We start from the raw sequence: 26,372 nt of genomic DNA on the forward strand, positions 1-26,372 counted from the left end.
CAGCTGAGCAGGCCAAGGCAGAGCACAGCTGGCAGCATCCCTGCCAGTTGTGCCGTGCTCTCCAGCTGCCCATTGTGCCTGGCAGGACGCCAGACCATGGTGGCTGGTATAGTTAAGACGGCCCTGCCCGCTGCGGCAAGATCGTGTACCCGACCGAGAAGGTGAACTGCCTTGACAACAGCGCGCACCGCGAGCTGTTTTATACCATTCCCCCCTTTTTTTGATCCATCAAGCTCACTTTTATTTCTACTGCAGGTGTGTGTCCAGTCTTACTTGTATGTTCGTAACGGGCTGAATACTTCCATCCGGCATGTGGCTATGAAGGGAACAAGCTTGTTTTCCCCTGCTCCGGGGAACCAATGTCTTCAAGTGACAAGAAAGGAGATTCCGACTAAACATCAGAAAAAACCTTCTGACAGTAGTTGTTCAACAGTGCAGCTGTCTCCCCCAAATGCATAGCTGCCAAGTTCTCCCTTTTTTTTAAGGGAAATTCCCTTATGCTGAATAGGCTTCCTCGCGAGAAAAGGGAAAACTTGGCAGCTATGCTTGAAATGCTAAAAAATTATGAAAAGCATTTAAAAGATTCAATTAACTGAGGTTCTGCCCCCCCTCCCAGCAGCAGAAGCCTGTCACCTCTTCCCCCCCCCCACGTCCTCTTTGTGTCCCCATGATCACCCAAAAAAAAGCTCAGCAACCTGGGCCGATTTCCCCCAAAAGTTGCTCAACAACCTTTGGGGATTCCCCCTAACAAAAATCCTGGATACGCACGTCTCCCCCCCCCTCCAAAAAACAAACAAACCAGTTGCTGCGGATGAAACTGCTCTTAAAAGGACATTTGCCAGGTGTGACTGGGGAGGGAGGAACCTCTGGACCGAACCCCTTTTGGAAGCGCAGGATGCGCGCTGCGATCTGTTCTTGGCTGCCTGCTTCCCTGTCGTCCGTCCCAGTCGCCCACACGGACCAACCGCATCGCAACTTTCGGTTTCCAATTCGTCACTTTCGTTTCCTGCCTCTTGCAGGTGGGGCTTCCCTGACTTCCCTCGGCTCGTCAGCTGACTTCGAGGAAATGCAGGCACGCCTCCTCTCTATAAAGCGGGGGACGCAGGACTGTGCTCGGGTCAGCCGGGGAAGGAGGGCTCGCTTTCAGCCTCCTGCCTCCGGAACTTGCATCACACACAGCCTTATTTTATTTTATTTTATTGTTTGCACGAATCGCGCTGGTGGTGGAGGAAAGGCGCTTGCAAAAAGGGCTGGAGAGAGATCGGCATGGGCGAAGAGGAGAAACGCAGCCTGCTCTGCTATCGGCACTATATCGTGGAGACGCTGAAGCCTGCCTATGTCGTGAGCTACATGAAGGACTGGCTCAGCGATGGTGAGTCGCTTTGCCTGCGTTTCCCGACGCACTTACTGGAGAGCAGGAAGCGGCGATGGTATCTGACAGCGAGGAAATCTGACTTGGGTGGTGGTGTTTTTAAAGAGTTTCTAAATAGTTGCTCAGAGAGCATCCTTGCATGCGGCTGTGAGCCCAGATGCCATTGTAGTGCATGGATGCTGGTCTGTTGGGCTTGGGCCAGGAAGAGAAGGCAGGAGTTCAAATTAAGTGTGTATTATTATTATTATTATTATTATTATTTTCTCCTGATTTTAAAACCTCAAAAGGATGTTTCAAAAAGTATCAAGGGGGCATACTAATTGGTTGCTAGAGGAACTCTGCTGCATCATTTGTTGGGGGGGGCACTAGCTAGCTTTATTTTATTTATTTTTAAATGCATCTTATTAGTGTTTATAAAGATAAATACAAAAAATTATTGTCACATATCTTTTTCTTTTTTTGGTCCAAACTGAAACATTAATCCAGAGGCAGAAAGGGGAAATAAAAGAGAGGGGGGGGAGATAAAGAAGGAATAAAAAAAAATTAAGAGAGAAAGAGAAAAATTATGATGATTTTATTTGTGTCCCAGCCACTCTGGGCAGCTTCCAACATATTTAAAAACATAATAAAACATTATATATTAAGAAAGCTTGTCTTTACAGGGCTGCCTTCAGATGGCTTCTAAAAGTCAGATGGTTGTTTATTTCCTTGACATCTGGTGGGAGGGCGTTCCACGGGGTGGGTGCCACTACCAAGAAGGCCCTCTGCCTGGTTCCCTGCAACCTCGCTTCTCACAGGGAGGGACCTGCCAGAAGGCCCTCGGAGCTAGCTAGACCTCAGCCCACAAACCTGAGATTAAGAGCCTTATCCTCTAAGACCAACTGACCTTCCTATCCCCAATTTCATTCTTCCCCTTGCTTTTAGAAATGTGGTAACTCTTCTAGCCTTGAGAAGCTTCTGAAATGAAATAACACTGCTTTTCCCTTTTTTCCCTTCTATTTGAGATAAGATGTTTACTGCAAGAGTCACTGACGGCTGTCTTCTGACTTCATTCCAGAGACTGTGGAGAAAATCCAAAGTCATAAGGAGAAGCCTACCATTGCTGCGGGGTTATTTCTTGACTCGATTGTAAATCTCACGGAAGAGGGATGGTTCCGTGGATTCTTGAACGCGTTGAATACAGCAGGTTTGAGTGTGTTGTAAAAATTTCAAGGTGCTTGATTGCGTGAGATGCATCTGTTAAAATTTTTAGCCTTCCTGTACCCAACATTGGTTTAGGAAAGTGGTGGTTTATCAGCCTCATTATTGTTGTTGTTTAGTCGTTTAGTCGTGTCCAACTCTTTGTGACCCCATGGACCAGATAATGCCAGGCACTCATGTCTTCTACTGCCTCCTGCAGTTTGGTCAAACTCATGTTAGTAGTCGAAACGAAATTAAGAAAAAAAAAATCCTTCCAGTAGCACCTTAGAGACCAACTAAGTTTGTTGTTGGTAATAATATAATAATAATTTATTATTTGTACCCTGCCCATCTGGCTGGGTTTCCCCAGTCACTCTTGGATGCTTTATTTCTGACAAAGGAAAGAAGTCGTCGCTTGGTCGAGCCACACTTTTTCTTGGAAGTTTTATCCAAAGCTATACATTTCCTCCCTCTCTTGTTTCTAAAGGTTATACCGGCCTCCGTGAAGCCATTGAAAATTGGGATTTTGAGAAGATCCAGAAGCTGGAAGTTCACAGGAAGTTGCTGCATCGAATTCTGCCCTCTTTGAGGGAAATTGATGCGGCTCAGATACTACTCCACATGAAAGAATGCCTCATACATGAGGAATCTGAAGAAATTCAACAGGTATTATAGTGGTACCTCTACTTAACACACACCTCTGGTTATGTATCCTCCGGGATACGCACGTGGCAAAAGCGGAAGTATTTTTCTGGGTTTCACTGCACGTGCATGCGCAGAACAGGCACCTCCGGTTGCGAAAACCTCGGGATCCAACCGGAGCTCTGGAACAGATCCCGTTCGCAACCAGAGGTACCACTGTATTTCAGAATGGAAAATACTTGGTAGGCAGAGCTTATGGACCGCAATAAGCATGCCTTTATGTATAGCAGAATTGTGCCCCTCCAAGAAACACTTAGAATCATAGAATCGTAGAGTTGGAAGAGACCACAAGGGTCATCCAGTCCAACCCCCTGCCGAGCAGGAAACACCATCAAAGCATTCTTGACATATGCCTGTCAAGCCTCTGCTTAAAGACCTCCAAAGAAGGAGACTCCACCACACTCCTTGGCATCAAATTCCACTGCCGAACAGCTCTTACTGTCAGGAAGTTCTTCCTAATGTTGAGGTGGAATCTTCTTTCTTGTAGTTTGAATCCGTTGCTCCGTGTCCGCTTCTCTGGAGCAGCAGAAAACAACCTTTCTCCCTCCTCTATATGACATCCTTTTATATATTTGAACATGGCTATCATATCACCCCTTAACCTTCTCTTCTCCAGGCTAAACATACCCAGCTCCCTAAGCCGTTCCTCATAAGGCATCGTTTCCAGGCCTTTGACCATTTTGGTTGCCCTCTTCTGGACACGTTCCAGCTTGTCAGTATCCTTCTTGAACTGGGGTGCCCAGAACTGGACACAGTACTCCAGGTGAGGCCTGACCAGAGCAGAATACAGTGGTACTATTACTTCCCTTGATCTAGATGCTATACTCCTATTGATGCAGCCCAGAATTGCATTGGCTTTTTTAGCTGCTGCATCACACTGTTGACTCATGTCAAGTTTGTGGTCTACCAAGACTCCTAGATCCTTTTCACATGTACTGCTCTCAAGCGAGGTGTCACCCATCCTGTATTTGTGCCTTTCATTTTTTTGCCCAAGTGTAGTACTTTACATTTCTCCTTGTTAAAATTCATCTTGTTTGCTTTGACTTCTTCAGTCTTGAACTGATTTTTTTTAATCAAATGAACCAGGGAATTGGGGTCCAAGCTTGTAAGAAGGAGTAGCGGCTTTGAGCCACAGAACCTCCCATTTTAGGGCTGCCTTGCCACGTGTTCTTCCCAGGAGCAACCCCACTGAACATCGTAAGACTTATTTCTGAGTAGGCATGCTTAGCGTCATGCTGGAAATGTTTGAAGTTGCACCTTGAAGTTGCTTGAAAACATACCTGTGTTGATGACCCCCCACTCCTGAAAACAACCCAGGGGTGTATCTCCCCCCACAACCTCAAAAGTGGCTCCAGGGGGCTGGAGGACCCTCCAGAACAGATTTGGAGGAGGCACACCAGCTAAGAAAGGGGAAGTCTCTGGGCCACTTATAGAGAATTAGTGATAGAGGTGGAAAGCCAGTTGAAATTTAAAACATTTGAGGAAATAAAAGAATTATTGATTGATTAGTTGCATTATCATCAGATAAATGAAGTGTTTAAAGAGGATAAAAAGAAAGATGGTTTTGAAACAACAAGATCTAGATTTCTTTATTGGTTGTTGTTTTTTGTTAAAATTTTGTAATGCTTTTTTTTTTAATATAATTTTTATTAGATTTTAACAAGAAATACAAGAAAAAAGAAAAAGGCACAAAAAAGAAAAATACATAAAAAAACGACAAAAACAAAACAAAACAAAAAAACAGATTCAGACTTCCTCATTTCCCCTTCTTGAGTTCTTATTGTTAAAAATAGTTCTCGCATTTTCCCATTCTAACTTCACATTCTTTTTTCTAAATTTCAACTTTTTCATCTTTTTCATTGCTATTATCCATTCTCCTTGTACTTTAACCTCTTTTCTCTTAACATCCTCTCTCCAAAATTATTATTATCTAATCCCTAGTCTCTTTCCCTTACCCAAAAATATATAAGATTCACATCCTAATTTATTACCCATTTACTTCCACCCACACAACAAAGTTCCCACCCCCCCTTCCCTGGAATCGAAGTCTCCAGATGAATCAGCCAGGTTCTTCATACAATCCTTAATACATTCCGAGATCAGACCATATTATTTCAGACAATACCAAATAATCCAAGACCTCTCAACCCACCCCTAGTCTGTCCCATACCAACTTTTGCCGAACTCTTGCCCCCCTCTTCTGTAATCCCATCACTTTGTATCTTTGCACCTTTTCATCCTCTTTCTGCCCCCCAACTGTTTGTGTCCTCCCCTCTCTCACCGGGGCGCTGATTTTCCCAACCTCTTTTTTGGGGTGCTTTTTTGCTTTTACCCTCTCCTGTTTCACTTCTCTCACCAGTGAAACAGTGTTTTCTCCTACTTTCCCTCCCTGTTCCACCCCTCCCACCAGTAGAACAGTGTTCTTTTCAGGAAATAAATCCATTGGTTCAGCATATTGTCCTTCAGTATTATCTTTCTCCTCTTCTATGTTTTTTACATACGTCACTCCAGCACAGTCCTGGTCTTCCAATCTTTTTTCTTCTCCCTTCTCCTGCTCTTCTATATCTGTTGGATCCTGTGTTTTACAGTCAAAAACAAATGTCTCGACAGTCTCTTCTCTCAGAAAGTTTACATCAAGCTTGGAGATGCTCACTTGCTTAGTAAGATCCAAAATTGTTGCCAATATTAAGTCCCACTGTGTGACTTCCTGTCCACTCTCTGGAACCTTCTCTCCTATTCCTTTGTCTAAAACCTCCTCCATCTTTGTACAGACCGGCCGTGGAGTTGAAATTTTAGTCCAATATATATGAAAAGTGAACAAATAGGCAAACAGCCAAGAATCCAGTCCCACTTGGTCAGAATCTCTCTCTTTACTCCTTCTTTTCCTCAGAGTCAATACTGAGCAGCCTCAAGGCAAAACAAGTCCTCTTTCACTGTTTACAGCTCTCAGTCTCTCACATTCAGCCAGACACATTCCTTTGTATTGTGACGTTAATCAGCAAACTGACTGATCTTTCCTTTGACCCGACTCCAGGCTCGCAGGGGGCTTTTCTCATGCTGGATCTCAGTCTTTTGCAGAGATAAATACACCGCTTACTTTTTCCTTTACTCTGCCTCAGGAAAAAGCTCTTTTTACAGCATTTCTGGGTTTTCTAGCTTGCTGCGATCTTTAGTTACTCAATCGGGGGGAGATGACTTCCCTTTTTAATCTCCGCCTCCCACTGCCAAATTCTTGTTTCAAATTGATTGGTTTCAACTTACTTCGTCCAGATCGTAACTTTTTCAGGAAGAATCCACCGCCTGCAGGTTGGAGGCTCGGAGCTTCGCTTCTTGGAGGTAACGATGGTATGCCTAAAATGGCTCCCGCGACTGCCACTCAGCTGGCTCTCAGGGGCTCTTGCGGGCTTCCTGGGCAGCTGAGGAGTCGCTTCTGGAGCTCCGCCAGGCAAAATTTGCCCCCTGGACGCTCAACCAGGGGTATTTACGGGGATCCGCGTGCCCCCGCGGATTTCCCCCCCCTCCGCGATGCCAGAAACCTCGCAGCGCGAGGTTTCTGCGCCTCCATTTTTAAAGATTTAAAATAAAGAGCTTTTTAATAATAAAAAATAAAAAAGATCTAGATTTGAGATAGATTTATTGAATGATAAGACAAAAATATTGTCAAAAATGTATTATAATAATTATAATTGGAATCGGTAATGATACATTGGGTTAAAGATATTGAACATAATATACAGTTAGAAGAATGGGAGATGTTATGGAATGAAGGTATTAATTTTACAGCATGCAGTACGCTTAAAGAAAATGTTATGAAAATGATGTATAGGTGGTATTTAACACCAGTGAAACTGGCCAAAATGCATAGAACAAAAAATGAATGTTGGGAATGTAAGAAAAACTGTTCTTCTATGAAACAACGGCGGCAAGAATTTTGTTACCCCAAAGATGACAACAATTGGGAGTTACCAACGAAAGAAGAGGGGCAGATGAAAATGATGGACTTTGCAGAACTGGCGAAACTGACCAAAAGGACTGGAACAAATATATATTATATTTGAAAGACAACTGTAAGCAATTAACATCATTAGTAGGGTTATCTGAAGATCTGTAAGATAAAATTGCTACCAATTCAGGTTGAATCATATAATATTTTAGGTAATGATATAACAAGGATAGGAAATGAAGCGAAATGCAAAGATTTAAAGTTTAATTTTGTAAACCATCAGATAGGAGGGAGGGAAGTCGTTAGCCTCAGTAGAGCCAAAGAGATAAAACAAGAGGGTACGATGTTACGTAATGTGATTATATGTAAAAGCAATAAAAATCATTTATTAAAAGAAAAAGAAAGAAAAAGAAGGTAAGTCTCCTTCCTTTAGGGATGCAACTCTGTATCCACATCGTTGGATACAGACCCCCAACCCAGTTTAAAGGTAAAGGTAAAGGGACCCCTGACCATTAGGTCCATTCGTGACCGACTCTGGGGTTGCGCGCTCATCTCGCATTATTGGCCGAGGGAGCCGGCGTATAGCTTCCAGTTTAGCAAATTCAATTAATTGCAGGGTAGATTTGATTTACAGTAAATCTAATCGATTTAAATCACGATTTAAATCACTAGTCAGTAAGACTTGATTTAAATTATTTTTTTACAGAAAGACTCAGTCTTGCTGGTATAATCTTAATATTTACAACTAGATGAAGGTTTCATTTCTGGAATAATAAATGTTCAGAGTTTTTACAATTATATCAAAAATTACTGATTTGGTTATACTATTAGAAATACATAGACAGATAATTATGAAATTATTGTGAGGTTTAATAAGTTAACTTTATATTTGGACAACTTTACTTTATCGGAAGGAGAGAAATAATCGTTTCCTTAATAACAATTTAAACAATTTATTTAACAAAAACAATAACATTATAGCATATGTAACCATGTTTGCTAACTGATGTGGTTAAACATTTAATAAAAAAGGCACACATGAAATTTTTAAAATAAATCCTTATTTCCTGTAGTCTTTGGACTATCATGTAACTTAAATAGAAAACTATATTTAGAAAGATTTTTCCTCCAAAAGCATTTTATTTAAAAAATTGGGGGGGGGGTCTGATTATTATTATTAGTAGTAGTAGTATTAGTATTTTTTAAATCATTGATTTTTATCCACCCTGTTTAATTGCTACTTAACCAGTGTAGAGTTATGAAGCAGACCTGAAAAACATTCAAATTGTTGCAGATAAAGTACACATTCCAGCGAGTTGAAAGCATTAAGGAGTTGTGAAACAGAGGTGCCAAGGGGTGTGACCCATGGAGAGTTGTAGGGGCTGGGTAAAAGGACACCTGACCATTAGGTTCAGTCGTGACCGATTCTGGGGTTGTGGTGCTCATCTCGCATTATTGGCCGAGGGAGCCGGCGTACAGCTTCCAGGTCATGTGGCATGACAAAGCCACTTCTGGCGAACCAGAGCAGCACACAGAAACACTGTTTACCTTCCCGCCAGAGCGGTACCTATTTATCTACTTGCACTGCATGCTTTTGAACTGCTAGGTTGGCAAGAGCTGGGACTGAACAATGGGAGCTCACCCAGTCACGGGGATTCGAACCGCCGACCCTTCTGATTGGCAGGCCCTAGCCTCAGTGGCTTAACCCACAGCGCCACCTGCGTCCGCTGCAGGGGCTGGGTAGAGAGGTCCAAAGGCCTGCCTTTGCTACCCCCACCCTTCGCCAGGCCTGATGATCCCAGCCATGCTGTAGAGCAGTGTTTCTCAACCTTTTTGGGGCCAAGGCACACTTGTTCCATGAAAAAAATCACGAGGCACACCACCATTAAAAAAGTTAAGAAATTTAACTCTGTGCCGCCCTATATTGACTGTAAGAAACACTTGCCAATTGCTGTGTTGGTTGCAATCTCCTGTAATAAGGCTTCACAAGCCGCTGATTTCTCTGCCAGCACAATCCTTTGCTCAGCAAGTTTCAGGTTGAGCTCATCCAGCCAGCTTCTTTAAGTTTGTCTAAAACCACCCTCCCGTGGTGGTGGCTGTTGAGAGCTGCGCTCGCTCCGCGTCGTGACCCGGCCGGCTTCCTTTCCGGCGGGTCAGTGCTGTTTATTGGCGGCCGCCAGGCACGTGACAATGCAAATCGCCCTTCTCGTCGCCGCACGTCGCGGCACACCAGCCAGCGTCTCGAACAGCGGTTGAGAAACGCTGCTGTAGAGGATGTTATATTTGTTCTCTATCTCGTACTAATAATTTGGACTTGCCTTGCAGGTGAGAAGGAATGAAGGAAATGCAGCGGGTATAAGGAAGCTTGTAGAATGCCTCTGTAGGTCGGATAAGGAAAACTGGCCCAAAACATTCCAGCTGGCATTGGAGCAGACCGGATGTTATGACCAAAGTGAACTGTGGGATTTGAACGAAGGTAACTGGGCAAGTGGCCATTGGGCCATCTTTAGCCCTTTTCCAGGCCTTCTCAAAACGGGGAGTTTACCCACATGCATGGTGGGGTGAGGATGTGTATGCCCGCTCACCCGCCCCAGTTCAAGACTTCTCTGCAGATTTTGAAAGCCTGGTGCTGTTGCCACCAAAACAACCATTGTTCGATGCCTTTTCTTTTACGTCATGTTTCAGGTAGTGTCGGTGACACCTGTGTGGAAATGAGAGACGAAGACGAGGGAGCCTGTGCTGTTGATATCAATATACAATTTTCTGAAGAAGCCGAATCGGACAATTTTAGCGCGAGTCTGGGTTCCTCGTCATTGGGTAAGACCATCTGAAAACTGTGTTAGCATCTGTGTAAGAGTTTGCATCCTATATTTAAATAAATATAGAAAGGTTAACAAAAAAAATCTCATTAAAAGTCTTCGGATAACCCTACTAGTGTTGTTAATCGCTTACAATATTTTTAAAAATATTGTGTAAATTTACTCCAGTCTTTTTGGAACACTTGATCGTGCTGGTTTCAGATTTCTCCCGTCAGCTTCGCCAGTTCCGCAAAGTCCATCATTTTTACCTGCTACTCTTCTTTCGTTGGTACTTCTTTTGATTCCATTTTTGGGCTAGAAGGGTTCTTGCTGCTGTTATTGCATACATAAACAGTCTTTTATCTTTTGGGGGTGTATCTCTTCACCTACTAGACCCAGTAAATGGCTTCTGGTTTTTTAACTAAAGTGTTTTTAAACATTTTCTGTAACTCATTATATACCATTTCCCTGTAAGCTTTTACCTTTAAAGATACGTTCCTTTTCTTTACATTTCCAATACTCGTTAGATCTTGTACACATTTTAGCAAGTTTTGATGGTGTTAAATACCATCTATACATCATTTTCATCACATTTTCTTTAAAGTGCGCCGCATGCAGTAAAATTAATACCTTCATTCCACAGCCTTTCCCAAGATTCTAACTGAATATTGTATCCAAAATCTTTAGCTCATTGTATCATCACCCCTATTTGTTGTTGTTTAGTCTTCGTGACCCCATGAACCAGAGCACGCCAGGCACTCCTGTCTTGCACTGCCTCCCGCAGTTTGGTCAAACTCATGTTCGTAGCTTCGAGAACACTGTACAACCATCTCGTCCTCTGTCGTCCCCTTCTCCTTTTGCCCTCAATCTTTCCCAACATCAGGGTCTTTTCCAAGGATTCTTCTCTTCTCATGAGGTGGCCAAAGTATTGGTGCCTCAGCTTCAGGATCTGTCCTTCCAGTGAGCACTCAGGGCTGATTTCCTTAAGAATGGATAGGTTTGATCTTCTTGCAGTCCATGGGACTCTCAAGAGTCTCCTCCAGCACCATAATTCAAAAGCATCAATTCTTCGGCGATCAGCCTTGTTTATGGTCCAGCTCTCACTTCCATACATCACTACTGGGAAAACCATAGCTTTAACTATACGGACCTTTGTAGGCAAGGGGATGTCTCTGCTTTTTAAAATGCTGTCTAAGTTTGTATCACCCCTATTATTACAGACTTTAAACAGCTGTACATAAACAATTGTATATAAACGTCATAGAGACTAAAAAAAGGTAGAGGTGTTGGCCTGAAAATAATTTTGGGATGGAGGGCCATGGCTGAGTGTTGCATTAAGCACTGTAAGAGCAAGGATTGTATCCTTACTTAATTACATAACATGTAAGTTTTAAGAAGTGCCTTTTCCCAAAGTGCTTCTCCCTTGCTTGTGTCCCTAGGTCCTTGTCCCCGATCCGTTTATGTTCCAAAGGAGGCCAGGAGTTACCAGACTGAACTTGCCCGGCCTGCTCTCAGTGGCAAGCATACCATCATCTGTGCCCCTACTGGTAAGTTTATTAAATGGTAATATCCAGCATTTAGATTGCAACACATTTCACATGTTCAGAATGCTTCAAAAACGTCACAGTCGTTGCCAGCACACCAGCAAGAAGAGTCAAGACAACCAAATGCGGACGAGTAGGTTATATTTCTTAAATATAATAACTTGAACCGATAAACTAGTCAGATTCAATCTGTGTAACCAGATCAACTAAAGGTGTTCATTAATAGATGGGAGTAATTTCACCACCTCTCCCCATTGAGCGAAATCGCCCATTGGGCCATAACATTTTCCCCTGGGGAGATACCACCTCTCCTCTTCTTCCAGGGGAGGAGGGGTGTGGCAAATTCCTAACACCCACCCACCCCAAAATGGTGGGAACGGCATTATTACAATAGCCTTAAAAGGCTCAAATTATCCCCATGTTCCAGCTGGGAAACTGAAGTTGTAAGTTCACGACTGTGTTGCTATTTATTTATCTAATAGAGAGAATTTGAGCAATATACAGTCATTAAAATGTTTAAGCAGCTTACAAAAAATATTGGTTGGCTGGCATCTGTCTTGGGAGACAATAGATGAGTGCACCTTGGGGCCAAAGCCATTTAGGGCTTTAAAGGTCAGCGCCAACACTTTGAATTGTGCTCGGAAATGTACTTGAAATGTACATATATGGATATGTCAGGGGTAGGAGCTGAAACTCTGAGCCAGGGGATCAGGTCCTCTGTTGGTACATGCAATACAGTCATCTCCTGGGCAGGTGGTATGGAAGCTGCAGAAAGGTATAAGGCCATTTTGGTTCATTCCAGGAGCAGGGAGATGCTTTTGCTTTGCAAATGTATCCAACCGGCCCTGTCTTCTGCATTGTGTCTTCATAGGTTCTGGGAAGACTTTTGTGTCTATTATGATATGTGACCATCACCTCCGCAACATGCCTCCTGGACGGAAGGGGAAAGTGGTCTTCCTCACTACTAAAGTCCCAGTATATGAACAGCAGAAGAAAGTCTTCGAGGAATATTTCAAGGGAAAGTACGATCTTAAATCCACCTACGTAGTAATTTCCCCTCGCAAATTTCTCCTGGAGGTGCTAGATTACTAAATGATAAAGCAAAAGGTGGAGTGGGGACTTGGGCACGTAGATCTTTCATACGGTGGTATTTTTCTCATGTGCCTTCAGGCCCACTGAGTGCCCAAGGTGAACTGCTAATGTTATAAACGGCGTCTGTCTCCCCCTCTCGCTTCCAGATTCAGTGTTGCAGGCCTGTGTGGGGAAAGTGCAGTGGGTGTACCTTTGGATATGATTAACGAGGCGACCGATATCACCATCATGACGCCTCAGATTCTCGTGAATTGCCTCAACCACGGAAATCAAGTTTCCCTCTCGTCGTTCACGCTGATGATTTTCGACGAGTGCCACAACACGACCGGGAATCACCCTTACAGCGTGTTGATGTCCAGGTACTTGGACCTTAAATTTGAGCAAGCCGCAACACCGCTACCTCAGGTGAGACATGGTTGGGTTGTGGAGAAGGTTTGGGAATGATTTGCAATATACTGCCAGGTCAAAATTCATGAAACCCATAATACGCTATGGATTTCAAACCGGTTTTGGACAATATATCACGCACTCCTAGTCACAACTGCTTTTATAGGTCAGGCCCTGGGGCCAAACTCTGCCCTTCAGCTTCTCTGTCTGGTCACAGAGACTCTCCTCATACCTTACCTTTCCATAGAATTACCTCACACCTTTCTGGAGTGTTTCTGCTTCCTTGAAATGTCACCTTGAGCTTTGATAATGCCTCTTGCTTGCCTAGATGAAAGGGTGGGTGTAGTAGCTAGCCTAGTGTGCAAAGGTAAAAATTTGCATTAACCGCCTTGCCCAGTTTTGTCTCAGATACTGTACATAAGCTAGGTGCCAAATGGTTCCTTAAACCAAGGTTGCATGTATGCATAAAGCAAGATGTACAGTTTATTGGGACTAAACTGCCACAGTTTCCACAGTTGCTGGTGTGGAAATAAATCTATTGCAATGTGTGCTCAGATTGTAGGACTGACAGCCTCTCTCGGAGTTGGCAATGCCAAGAACCTGGGTGAGACGGTGGACTACATTTGCAAGATCTGTGCCTTGCTGAATGCCGAAGTTATATCGACAGTCAGAGAAAACATAAAGGACCTGGAGGAAGTTGTCTACAAGCCCCAAAAATGTTAGTATACATCTCAGCTGCTGTCTTTTTGAAGGAATGTAGCTTCCACCCATGCCCATTCGAAGAAGATGCCCAGGGCGATCTACTTACATGGTAAAGGAGTGTAGACCTGGGCAAGGCTGGAGGGGTGTTTCAAGTTGTGGTATAGACACTTGCCATCTCACTGCTCTTTTACATTAATGGCACTGGTAGAGGCTTAGTGTTGTGGGCAACACACTGGAGATTAACCCACAAGGAACAGTGGGATTATAGACATCGTGGCATGGTGCCTTCCTCAATGGCTCTGCTCTCTTCACACCTTCAGCCAAGGTTGCAATCCCAACCCCATTTACCTGGGAGCCCCACTGAATTCAATAGGACCTACTTTGGAGTAGACCTGGGACTCGGCTACATTAGTTTTTAAAAAAGCATTTTAAATGCATTGTAACACTGTGGCACCAGGGGCCACAGTAGAGTTCGATCCTTCGGCAATGTGATTTCCCATTGTGAGCTTTCCTGAAACTTATTATTACCCCACCCATTTGTCTGGGTTGCTCCAGCCACTGTGGCGAGCTTTGAACCCACACGAAAACATAATAAGACATCAAACATTAAAAGCTTCCTGATACAGGTCTGCTTTCAGGTGTATTCTAAAAGTTGTGTAGTTCTTTATCTCCTTGACATCTGTGGGAGGGTGTTCCACATGGTGGGCACCACTGCTGAAAAGGCCCTCTGCCTGGTCCCCTGTAGTGCCATTGTACTCCTCTGTTGATTTTTTGGCGATTTCCCTAAAAAAGGGGGGAAACGTATTTTTTGGGGGGGAGACAAAACTCCCCCCCCCAAAAAAAAGCTTAATGGAAACTTTTTGAAATATGGCAACTCTAAGCTAAGGCCATTTTTACTTGTGATAACAGGATTTTGGTCTAATCTACCATATCATCATTGATGCTATTGTATTGTAATTTCTCCAGTCTGCCAATTGGACATGGGAAAGTACCTGTCAATCATGGCTTCCCTACATGCATTGCGGGGGCCGGGCCAATTGAGATTGCATGTTGGTGTAAGAGGAGGTCCTCCCCGTTTTTGAAAGAACACATTTTCTGTTGGGGCGAGGACCCAAGTAATCATGAACGGATGATCTCCAGTTCCAGGTAATGACATATTGCTAATGTTGATTCTTCTTTACTGCAGTGACTTGCCTCGTGAAGAAACGTCCCCAAAACCGCTTTGTCACCATTATTGCAGATATGATGTCTGCAACTGAGAGCCTGGCAAGAAAACTCTATGCTATAGGTAAGGGCCTGGAGCAGGCTCTGCTACATCTATATGTCTTTGCGACACTTGCGTAATGTCTTTGAGGTAGTCACTGTTTTCCCAGCTTAATTATAGTGATTATGTCACTTGTTGTTGTGTTACCATCTCCAAACAATTTACACAGATGATGATGATGATGATGATGATGATGATGATATTTATATCCTGCCTTTTCCCAAGACCGGGAATCAAGGCCGCGTACAAATAACAGAAAAAGTTAAACTCTTAAAACAGTTAACTACATGCATACACAGCTATCTATTTGTGCCTCTGGGGTGAAATCAAACACCAGATTGCCCGTCTCCTCAATCTATATCTTATCTATATACAGTGGTGCCTCGCAAGACGAAATTAATTCGTTCTGCGAGTCGCTTTGTATTGCGAAAATGTCATCTTGCGAAGCGCGACGGAAACCAAGGAAACCAAAACAAAACGAAAAATGAAAAAAGGTCTTCTTGAGAAGCATGGCCATAGAAAAATTCGTCTTCCGAGTCACCAAAAAAATGGCAAACCCCTTTCCTCTTGCAAGTTTTTCGTTGCGTGAGTCATTCGTCTTGCGAGGTACCACCATATCTATATCTTATCTAAAGATTCACACACCGCAAGAGCACTGAGACTTAATGGATCAACTTCACTTTATAAACTATATATAGTTCCTGTTTAGAAAGTGAATTCCATACCTAGAGTTACAAACACACAACATGCATTTAAAAGCAAACGCCTTCACCCAAAGAATCCTGGGAACTGTAGTTTACCACCCACGGGGCCACAATTTCAATCACCCGTAACGAACTACAGTTCCCAGGATTCTTTGGGGAAGTCATGCTTTAAAGGTAAGCTGCGTATGCTCCCCGTGCCTCATTTACGTGGATATCTTTTTATCGAGTTTGGCAATGGCATACCTGTTTTTCCTTCCCTTCACCCCTTCAGATGCTTTGTCTCACATTAAAAGTCAGTGTTTTGGAACCCAGAAATATGAGCAATGGATCGTTGATGTGCAGAAGAAATGCCGAGTGTTGCAGCTGCCAGACAAGGAGGAAGAAAGCCGCGTTTGCAAGGCTCTTTTTATTTATACAGAGCACCTTCGGGTGAGTAGCCACTCTTTCCTCAGAAAGCCAGCCATTTTCCCTCCACTCTGCGTCCAGGAATGAACAGAGGGATTTGTGTTTAGCCTGTCTCACTTGGGTTGACGTTACAATAGTCATTGATGGACTTCCACACTCGATGGTCTTGAACCAAGATCACGTGTTCGTCTCCTTGGGAGCCATTTTGTCGTCCTGTGGCAGCTCTTTCCACTCAGTGATCTATTACTCTTCACTGCCTTACCACGCATACAGTTCAGGCAATGTTTTCTATTTGAAGAAAATTACCAAGTTCATGTGGTGAGTTTGCATCCACAAGCTACTTTAGGTGAGAGGGATTTAAAGCGGGCCTGGCTTGGCCGCCATTTTGTGTCTTGCCAACCCCAAGAAACCCTACCAGACGCTTCTGCTTTGTGGTTGGGGGACACCACTAAAATGTTCTTGACTAGCCCAGATGATACATGTTGAAGATTTCTTTTAGCTTCCTTGAACTCTTAATGAATGTGTCTTGCTTCTCTGGACAGAGGATAGAGAGAGATGTCGAAGTGTGTGTAAAAATGGCTGCTCATCCTTTACCAGGTGGGCGATGGTTCTGACCCCCCCCCCCCGCTCCTAGCCCCCATCCCAGGGCGTTCAGAGATCATGTTGCCGCTTGGCTATCTGGGAATTTCCCTGGCCGGTTGGTCTACTGGGCAGGATTGCCCACCAAAACGGGCCAGTCAGAGACCCTTATGAGTGGTCAGTGCCTCACTGGTTGGGTGGGCATTGTCTTCTTTCATGTCTGCCGTGCATTTAAGCTGGCTGTGCTGGAGACCTCGGTGCAGGGCAGATTGGCCAGCGGCGGCCTTGGGGTGGTCACCCCTGTAGATCATCATCTACGGCCTCAGCCCAGTATACCTGAAGGAGCATCTCCACCCCCACCCCATTGTTCTGCCCGGACACTGAGGTCCAGCGCCGAGGGCCTTCTGGTGGTTCCCTCGCTGCGAGAAGCCAAGTTGCAGGGAACCAGGCAGAGGGCCTTCTCGGTAGTGGCGCCCGCCCTGTGGAATGCCCTCCCATCAGATGCCAGAGAGAAAAACAACTACCAGACTTTTAGAAGACATCTGAAGGCAGCCCTGTTCAGGGAGGCTTTTAATGTTTAATAGATTAAATTTTAAATTAAATTAAATTATTATTATTATTATTATTATTATTATTATTATTATTATTATTAGGTGGGCCAAAATCCATGAAATGACCCTGAAATGGTTTCAGCCCTCTGGCAGGAGGCTGAAACAGACATACAGTGGTACCTCGCTAGATGAATGCCCTGCAAGAAGAATTTTTCACAAGTTGAATGCATCTTGCGATCTGATGGTGACTCGCAAGACGAATTCATTTTGCGAAAAATTCGTCTTGCAAATCACTGTTTCCCATAGGAATGCATTGAAATTTAATTAATGCGTTCCTATGGGCAAAAATGTAATTTCAATGCATTCCTATGGGAAACCGTGATTCGCAAGACGAATTTTTCGCAAACCGAATTGACTCGTGGAACGAATTAAATTCGTCTTGCGAGGCACCACTGTAAACCCAACGCCTGAGCCCAAAGTTCCACCTACACCTGTAATCAATAAAGTTGTGGCCATTTTCAACCCAGATCGTTGTTTGCGTGAGTCCATCTTGCCACTCCTTATTTTAACCACGGCCTGCGGCACTGGCACCACAACTAGCCTAGCGGGCAGAGCCTACATTTGCATTTGTTGCCCTCCACACCACTGGAAGGTGTGTCGTTGAAGATTGTCCAGAAAGGAGCCTGCCGCCCTCAGTCTGAAAAAGCTCCCCCTACCCGCCTCTGTTTTAGCCCCTAAGTTGAATAATTGATTTCAAAAGCGTTTGAAATTTCCTTTGCATCCAGAAATACAACGACGCCCTCCTTATCAATGAAGATGCGCGTACCCAAGATGCACTCGCTTACCTGAAGGAGTTCTTTAAGAATATCCGAAGTGGGGGCTTTGATGAAATAGAGGAGGAGCTGGCATCGAATTTTGAAGGTACTTCAAAGGAATACCCAGGGCTTTTTTTCATCCAGCACCTCTCAGTTGGGCGCCATTGCCATTCTAAGAGAACGAGGGAGGCGTTCGTGAGGCGAGTTCAGGCACCTCTTTTTCTAGAAAAATGGCGCTGGTAATAACCTCCTTTCCTGGTGGAGGTGTAGTAGCCAAGTAAGTGCATTTGAAGTATAAGTTGGAAACAAGGAACAAGTTCTCACTAATTTTATATAAGCAAGGAAAGGTAAGGTAAAGGTAAAGGACCCCTGGACAGTTAAGTCCAGTCAAAGGCGACTATGGGGTTGCGGCGCTCATCTTGCTTTCAGGCCGAGGGAGCTGGCGTTTGTCCGCAGACAGCTTTCTGGGTCGTGTGGCCAGCAGGACTAAACCGCTTCTGGTGGAACGGAACACCATGATGGAAACCAGAGTGCACGGAAACACCATTTACCTTCCCGCCGCAGCAGTACCTATTTATCTACTTGCACTGGTGTGCTTTCAAACTGCTAGGTTGGCAGGAGCTGGGACAGAGCAATGGGAGCTCACCACCATAGAGCGGATTCGAACCGCTGCCTTCTGATCAGCAAGCCCAAGAGGCTCAGTGGTTTAGACCACAGCGCCACAAGAAGTGAAAAAAGTAGCAGGAAGTTTGCTGATGAAACTCTTAAAAAGGTTGCTGAGATGATAAAACAAAATCACCTCACGGGTCCTGCCTGAAGTTTTTGGGTGAAATAGAAAAAATATTTGTAAGTTGCTTCAGCTCAGGGCCAGATTTAGGTTTGATGAGGCCCTAAGCTACTGAAGGTAATGGGGTCCTTTATATGTCCAGCTGTCCTTTGTCAACAACAAATTGTCACTGTATTTTTTGTGTTGGATATATGTTATATGGCAATTTATGGACCTAATAGGTATCTAAAGCCATTTGCACATAACAATATATGTATTTTATCAAAGTACATCCAGGTTTTTTTCTTTAATTTTTTTGGGTGGCCCCAAGAGAGTGGGGCCCTAAGCTATAGCTTGGTTTAGCTTATATGTACATCTGGAACTGCTTCAGCTAGTCTGGGTTTTTTTTAAGAGGAGTAACTAAGCAAGTATTATAGAGAAGTAAAAGAAACTAGCAATGGTTTTGTGTACTAGATTCTGCCTTTTTCTTCAGGGGTGGGAGGTATGATCTCTCATACATCACACATGTATGGAGATAAAACTTTTTTTTTCTCTGCAGCTAAATTGCCAGAGCTGTGTAAAGATTCTGAGGATGAATCCAATGAAAATCCCAAATTGGAAAGGGTCACTTTTATTCTGGAAGAAGAATACCGCCTCAACCCACAGACACGGACTATTCTCTTTGTGAAGACGAGGGCATTAGTAGCTGTAAGAGAACCTGTCTTAATAGCCCAAATCAGGACATTGAAAATATCTTTTCTATTTATTCTGTTGTTTGGGGGCTGAAATATGAATCAATAACATTGGCTTCCTAACCAGTAAGTTGTTTTTATGCAGCTTACAAAAATAAATTAGCTACGCAGTAAAATGATAGTGCCATCCTATATAATAATGTCGAAGTTGTCCCTGCGTCCAAGCTGTCCCGTGTGTCCCTGGGTCACTGCGCATGTGTGCCAGGGACACAGGGATTGGACGGAGAGACAACCAGGGACACAGGGAACAGCCAACTGCCGCTCCGCCAACCGCCGCTCCGAAGCCCAGTCTCATGCTGGAGGTGCGCGGTGAGGCGGCGGGGGAGAGAAGCGCTCCCCCCCCCGGCAGCCTTGCTGCACACCGCCGGCATGGGACGGCGCTTCCTCGCGGAACCCGAGGAAGCCGAAGCGGCAGCGGGCGCCGAGCGAAGCCGGCTTTGGCTTGGCGGCGGCGGGAAGAAGGGGAGGAATTCCCCCTTTTGTTTGTTTGGATGACATGGCAAACCATGGTTTGCCATGTCATCCAAACAAACGAACCATGGTTAGCAAACCATGGTTAGCCAAAAGTTGAAACTGAAGCTTCTGGACTCCTACCTGTGCCACAGGAGAGGAGAGGGAAGAATATGAACTTAACTAGGCTCTTTCCTGCTTGAGAGCATCACACTGAATTGTGGTTTAGCATGATGTGGCCCGAGCGTGTCAATGACACTGGGCTTTCATGCAGTGTCACCAAAAGAGGGCCTATTGGAAAGAGTGACACCTCCTCAAACCACCCAGAAAGTATATGCTTCAAAGCATAACTTCATTTCAATCTTAGGACGACAGGTTTCCTGTCATGTGTATTCAGTGCTCTGAATTTTTTAAAGACCATGACTGGTTAGTGAGTTGAAAAGAACGCTGTGGATTCCTTAGAGAATATCTGCCCCGAAAATGTTGAACCTCCGTTCGTGTAGATATATGTGGGAGTGTGGCCCAAAGCTCAGTTGAATCAAATATTTGGTGGAAAGAAATTCTGAGACCAATAAATTTTACAGGCATTGAAGAACTGGATAGAAGAGAACCCCCAGCTTCAACACCTAAAGCCAGATGTATTGATGGGCCGTGGAAAAAGAAATCAGCAAACAGGTAACGGAACTTTGTCTTTTACTAACTTTGTTGAGGCAATACTGATTCAGGACACCACACTATTTTGAACAGTGAATATCAATGCTTTTGTTAAGGGCAATTCCTGTGTTAATAGCTTTCATTCTGTGGATAATTTTTATTTTTCTTGGTCAACTTTTTTTTTTAAGGTATGACACTCCCGAATCAAAAAGGTGTCTTGGACTCCTTCAAAACTGATGGGGATAGCAAGATGCTCATAGCTACATCTGTTGCCGATGAAGGGATAGATATTGCTCAGTGCAACCTTGTTCTTCTGTATGAATATACGGGAAACGTCATCAAAATGATACAAGTCCGAGGTAGGTGGTGTAATTATTCCATGGCCCATAGGCTGGGATGGTGTTCCAACCGAGGGTGAGCTTATACTGCCAAATGTTTTGCTTAATAGTTATTACGTGCTTAAAGTGTTTAGAACAGAGGTAGTCAACGCGGTGCCCGCTGGAAATTGCTGGACCCCAACTCCCAGCATTCACCAACATCTGGTACTACAGAAGCCAGCAAAATTAAGTCTCTGGGCTGGGTTTCAACATCTGGTTTTCAGCATCGTGAAATATCACCAGTTAAACATCACAATATACCGATATATCATGATGTCTGCAATAAGGATGGAGCTAAGCTGGCTTCACATCGTGATTTTTGCATAGCAGACACACACACACATCATAATTTGTGATATATTGCCAGGTCAAAAATAACGAAAGTGATATCACAGTATGGACATCAAACTAGTTGTGGACAATATATCGCCCAGACCTAGTCTCTGCCAGAATAGCTTACAGTCTTAATAGGCATGATGCAAAAGGAAGAGGTGGGAAGAAAGAGAAGTAAGTTCAAAGTACAATGTGATCACTTTGCAGATCTGGTAATCTAGCAAGTTAAACATTCTGGGCTAAATCTCCACTGGCTCCATGAAATGTTTGGGAATGTTTGTTGGAGGCAACCTGGAGGGTGGGGGATAGTGGGGGACTTGGAGAGATCGGAACTTACCGTTCCTGTCTTGGAAGTTATTTAAAACGGTCTTCGTGTGAATGTGTCGAGAGAGTGTGTAAATTGTAAACATACATATTCACCTCATTCTATGTGTGCGTTTCTGTCTGGTGTTGTGCAGTCTTGTACATGTCTGAGGGGCTTCTTGGAAAGTGCTGCATTACACAACTTCTAATTGCAACAATAAACTTCCAATTTTTGAATTTATTTAGGAAAAATGTGTAAATTTCTCAATGGTAAAAATAAAAAAAGACCTCCAAGTAATGTGTGCATTATATTCCAAAATCCACACATTTTGGAATAACGTTCAACCTTATGGTGCTTTAAATTTAAATATGTGTTTCCACGAGGGTCATCTAGTCCAACCCCCTTGCTTGGGTTTCGAACCCACGACCCTGCTCTACCAACTGAGCTTATCCCAGGGCATGTCATGTTCACTTTCATGCCTGGGTTTTTCTGGCCTCCTTCACCCTCAAAGTGAGGGTGGGTGGTGTCTGCGTCCCGCCGCCTTTCCTCGCTCTGCGGTTTCTTAACCTGCTTGTTCTGTGCCGCCTTCAGGACGAGGAAGAGCTAAAGACAGCAAGTGCATCCTTGTGACGAGCAAAAAAGAACAGGAGGAGAACGAGAGATATAACATCTTAAAGGAAAAGATGATGAACCAAGCCATTGAGAATGTGCAGAAGTGGGATGAGGAGACATTTGCGCAGAAGGTGACTCCATTTTCATACTTTGCTTTCAAACAACAAAAAAAAAACCCTCCTCCTGTTGGCCCCATGAGGGAGTTCTGGAGCTCAGAAGCAGAGTTCCTGGGAGAAGGCAAGCACAAAGGCCCAGTGGCGGAGCAAGCCGATCGGGCGCCTGGGGCAGTGTGCATGCCCTGTGCCTGGGGGGAGGGCCGGCTCCACGGGGCCTCCGAGGAGTCTGCCTGCCTCCTCCCACTCAGACCGCTTGGGCAGCACGGAGCCTGCGCGCACCCAAGCCACCATGTTTCTCCCAGGAGAGACATGTGGCTCGGGCGCACTGCAGGCCTCGCGCTGAGTGCCACCTGGCATTTTGTCACCCCCTCAGTGGTGACACACGGGGCAACCCACCCCCACCGCACCCCTTCCTCCGCCACTGCAAAGGCCTGCCTAAATTTTGAATGTCTTTAAAAGGCTTCCGTATGCGGAGTCAGAACCACTGGCCCATTTAGCACAGATCTGGCCACACTGAAGGGCAGTGTCTCTCCAGTAGGCCTGGGCGATAATCTGGTTTTCAACATCCCAATATATCACACCAGCTAAACATTGAAGTATATTCAGGTTGAAATAAGGATTGGCTGGCTCCACGGTCTGCCCCACATTGCGATTTTTGCATAGCGCGCACACATCATGATTCACAATATATTGCCAGGTCAAAATTATGAAACAAATTATCATGATATGAGTGGTTTTTTTGGCAATCCCCCCTCCAAAAGAAAAGCTCAACAATTTTCTTATTTCCAGGTCCCCAAAAATAGGGGGCGTCTTATACACAGGGAAGTTTTATACACAGAAAAATACGATAAATCGTGCTTTGCCCCAAGGCCCTTCGTTGCATCATTCCCTACATTGAAGTGTTCTGCCCTCTGCAATAATCAGCAGCCTCCAGAAGTATTCCGGCTCCCCAGAGAAGTGGTTATCTCTCGCCCTCTGTTCTAACCACTCCTTTCCCCTTAGATAAGCGACTTGCAGAAGATACAAAAGAAAATTCAAGATTCCAAGAAGAAAGAGCCTCAGCGCAAGCTGGAGACGGGCAAGCGGAAATTGTTGTGCGGGAAGTGTAAAGCACACGCCTGTGACGTGGAAGACATCCGGGTGCTTGAGGTAAACTTACAGTGGGAATTCTTACGGATTATGCCTCACGGAGTGGGTTTTGTGTTGTTGTTTTAACCAATTTTGTCATTTACAGATGAGGGCATGGGTGGTGAATTTTGCGTCACTTGTGTTTTTCCTGCTCAAACTATGCAGAATGCACACAAAAAGCACACATTTCCTACAAAAAGAGACAGAAAACGTTTGATTCCTGAATATGCTAAAGATATCCAATATTAGAAGCACATTCAGCGACCTGTTGCCCTCCTATGTTTTGGACTCCCGGGGCCCCACCAGCCTTGGCTAATAGGCAGGGAAGTTGGGAGTTGTAGCCCAGCCTTGGTTGGGTAGCACCCATATTGGCTTCCGGTGGTCATGGGATGCGAGTGAAATGTTGTGCACCAAATAAATGACATAATCTGTATGTGCTTTTGCCAGGGTCCCTTGCTTTGAAAAGCAGGCCATATCTCATGTGCCCAAATGCTTTGAGGGGAAAACATAAAGGATCCAATGCCTCTGTAAAAATGGATGACCATTTTAGTCAAACAACAAATGTAACCACAGTGGCTTGCCGATAGCGAGGTCTTGCCGCACTGTTGCTTCTGCATGTTTGTGATCAGATGGAGACATGGGGCAAGATTCTCGAGCAGGGCAAACGCAGCGAATAGCTTACCAAGCTGTTACAAGCTCATGGTTGGTTGCAGTGGCGTAGCTTGCATTGCCAGCGCCCCGGGGCAAGGCAAGGATTGTGACCAATAAAAACCTCGCAGGCGTCAACAGGCAGACTTCACTGTGCCCCTGCAGTGGCTGCTCCTCATGGGGTCACACACCGGTTGCCATGTTCACCCTCTCAGCTCAGCGAGCTCCTGGCACGAGTGGTGGCTGGTGCTCCTTGGGGAGCTTGGTATCGTACCTCCCAGCAGCACCGGAGTTGCAGCTGCAGCCAGCTGGCCGAGGCAGCAAGTACAGCCCTTCCCTGGCTGCCTCTCCTTGGCTGCACAGCGCAAGGGCGGGAACTGGTGGGTCCTGGGCGAGCAGGAGACTCTCCTCTCTGTGCTCCCAACTGCAAGACATGAGGAAGCACCCAGAGTGTTTTTTGCCTGATTGGAACTTGCCCTTGTAATGCTTGATGGCTACCTGCTTGGGAGAACAGAGTGGCGTGTTTGTATGCACACACACACACACACTAGCCTATTGTGCAAAGGTACTATTGGTTACTGTGCCCACTTTTGTCTCTAGCCTTGCCAAACTACCCACCCTGGCCTGTGGACCTCAGGATGTTGCCCAGAAGGGAATGTGGCTCTTTGGGTGAAAATATTTCCCCACCTTTGTCCAAAGGCAAACCCCATAAAAATAGGGTTGCCATGTTTCAAGAAGTAAAATTCAGTTGTTGAGCTTTTTTTCCTTGCTTTTTTTTGGACATTACAGAAACATTTTTGCTGCTTTTCACTGAAGGTGCAGGCTATGCCTGTGTGGAACTAGTCCTAAATCTGGGCCGAATTTTGATGTAACTTGCATGTTTTTCTTCTAGGTAGCTCACCACACTGTCATAGATAAGAACTTCAGGAACCGGTATACAACAAAGCCTCATAGCAAACCCAACCACTGGGGTCACTTTGAGAAAAAAAGCAAGATATACTGTAGCGATGCCAAATGCCATCATGACTGGGGCATCTCGGTGAAGTACAAGGAATTTGAGGACATGCCCATCATAAAAATTGAGAGCTTTTCAGTATACGACGTTGTCAAGGGGAAGCAGAATTATTTCCGGAAATGGAAAGAAGTTAATTTTGCACTGAAAGAATTTGATATTAAAGAAATGTCCGATTAAAATGCAGAACGGGCCAAGCTACTTGTGGAACCTTTGTTCTGAACGAACAAGCAGGCACCTTCAATTTTTAAAACTATTCAAGGGGAAGGCTAACACTGAGTGCATCTGCTGTCAATAGCATTAAACTCTACATTTTAGCGTTGCAATCACTGTAGAAGCTTCCTTTGACGCATTTTGTACTTTAGCACTTAGGGGTGTGTTAGTCAGCATTGCGTGATCAAATGCCATTCTGCAAAACCTTTTTTTTTTAAAAGAAAGAAAGAAAGAAAAAGATTGAATCTTAATGGTATTTACCACATGCACATTGAAGTTCTTAAATAGTTTAAACCTCTCTCCCAATCATGTCTGTCGTGAATGGCACTCTCTGTGACGGGTTGACAACTTTGTGAGTGTACTGGAAACCTGAAGGTTTGCGGCTGTTAGGAAGACAATGTTGTGATTATATCTGCATTTTCTTCTTCCAATAAGGTCAAGGTGGCATAAATGATGATACAGCCTTTGTTTGTAACTAGTCCATAATAAAGTAGGTTGGATTCCAAGGCAGCGAATGACCTTGGGCAAAAAAACATTAACACGTGCATGCAAAAAAGGTTTCGAGTTCTCTACACTCCTTGTTCCAAATGCCGTCCTCGAGATACTGTCAAGTCTTTCAAATAAAAGCAATTCTTAAAAATTAATTAATTAAAGCCACTTTAAACCCAGTCAGTCTGCGGCATGTTTATTGCTCTAGGAATGTTAAGCTCTTTGTAGGTAAATGTGCTATCTAGGAGGGATCAGATCAGTCTTTAGTATTTGGCCATTTTGACTTAATGGATCACTCAGAACGCTACTCGTCACCAAAAACATGATTCACTGTACCTTAGGGTTTTCTATTTCAACTAAATAACAAATATATGGTATGACAGGAAGTCTCAGATCCAAAGTACAGTAGTACCTCGGTTTATGAACTTAATCCGTTCCAGACGTCTGTTCTTAAACCAAAGCCATTCTCAAACCGAGGCGC

General features: G+C 44.4%; 1 protein-coding gene across 2 annotated transcripts; it reads left to right on the top strand.

The window, feature by feature from the left end:
* The first annotated feature begins 1,080 nt into the window (after positions 1-1,080).
* Positions 1,081-25,614, top strand: RIGI (RNA sensor RIG-I). 2 transcript variants are annotated; one of them, XM_035140440.2, is made up of 18 exons: positions 1,081-1,372; positions 2,430-2,558; positions 3,039-3,217; positions 9,522-9,672; positions 9,882-10,013; positions 11,434-11,541; positions 12,410-12,560; positions 12,777-13,035; positions 13,573-13,735; positions 14,906-15,007; positions 15,959-16,116; positions 18,008-18,143; positions 19,363-19,511; positions 20,590-20,680; positions 20,848-21,018; positions 22,265-22,416; positions 23,404-23,550; positions 25,070-25,614. In XM_035140440.2, the coding sequence occupies exons 1-18, from the start codon at positions 1,267-1,269 to the stop codon at positions 25,367-25,369; spliced, it is 2,784 nt and encodes a 927-aa protein (XP_034996331.1). In that variant the 5' UTR covers positions 1,081-1,266; the 3' UTR covers positions 25,370-25,614. The 2 variants fall into 2 exon arrangements, with proteins under 2 accessions (XP_034996331.1, XP_060124926.1); XM_060268943.1 differs by lacking the exons at positions 1,081-1,372; positions 2,430-2,558; positions 3,039-3,217 and adding an exon at positions 4,061-7,320.
* The last annotated feature ends 758 nt before the right edge of the window (positions 25,615-26,372 follow it).

Source organism: Zootoca vivipara, chromosome 16 (assembly GCF_963506605.1).
Source record: "Zootoca vivipara chromosome 16, rZooViv1.1, whole genome shotgun sequence".
Classification (NCBI taxonomy): domain Eukaryota; kingdom Metazoa; phylum Chordata; class Lepidosauria; order Squamata; family Lacertidae; genus Zootoca; species Zootoca vivipara.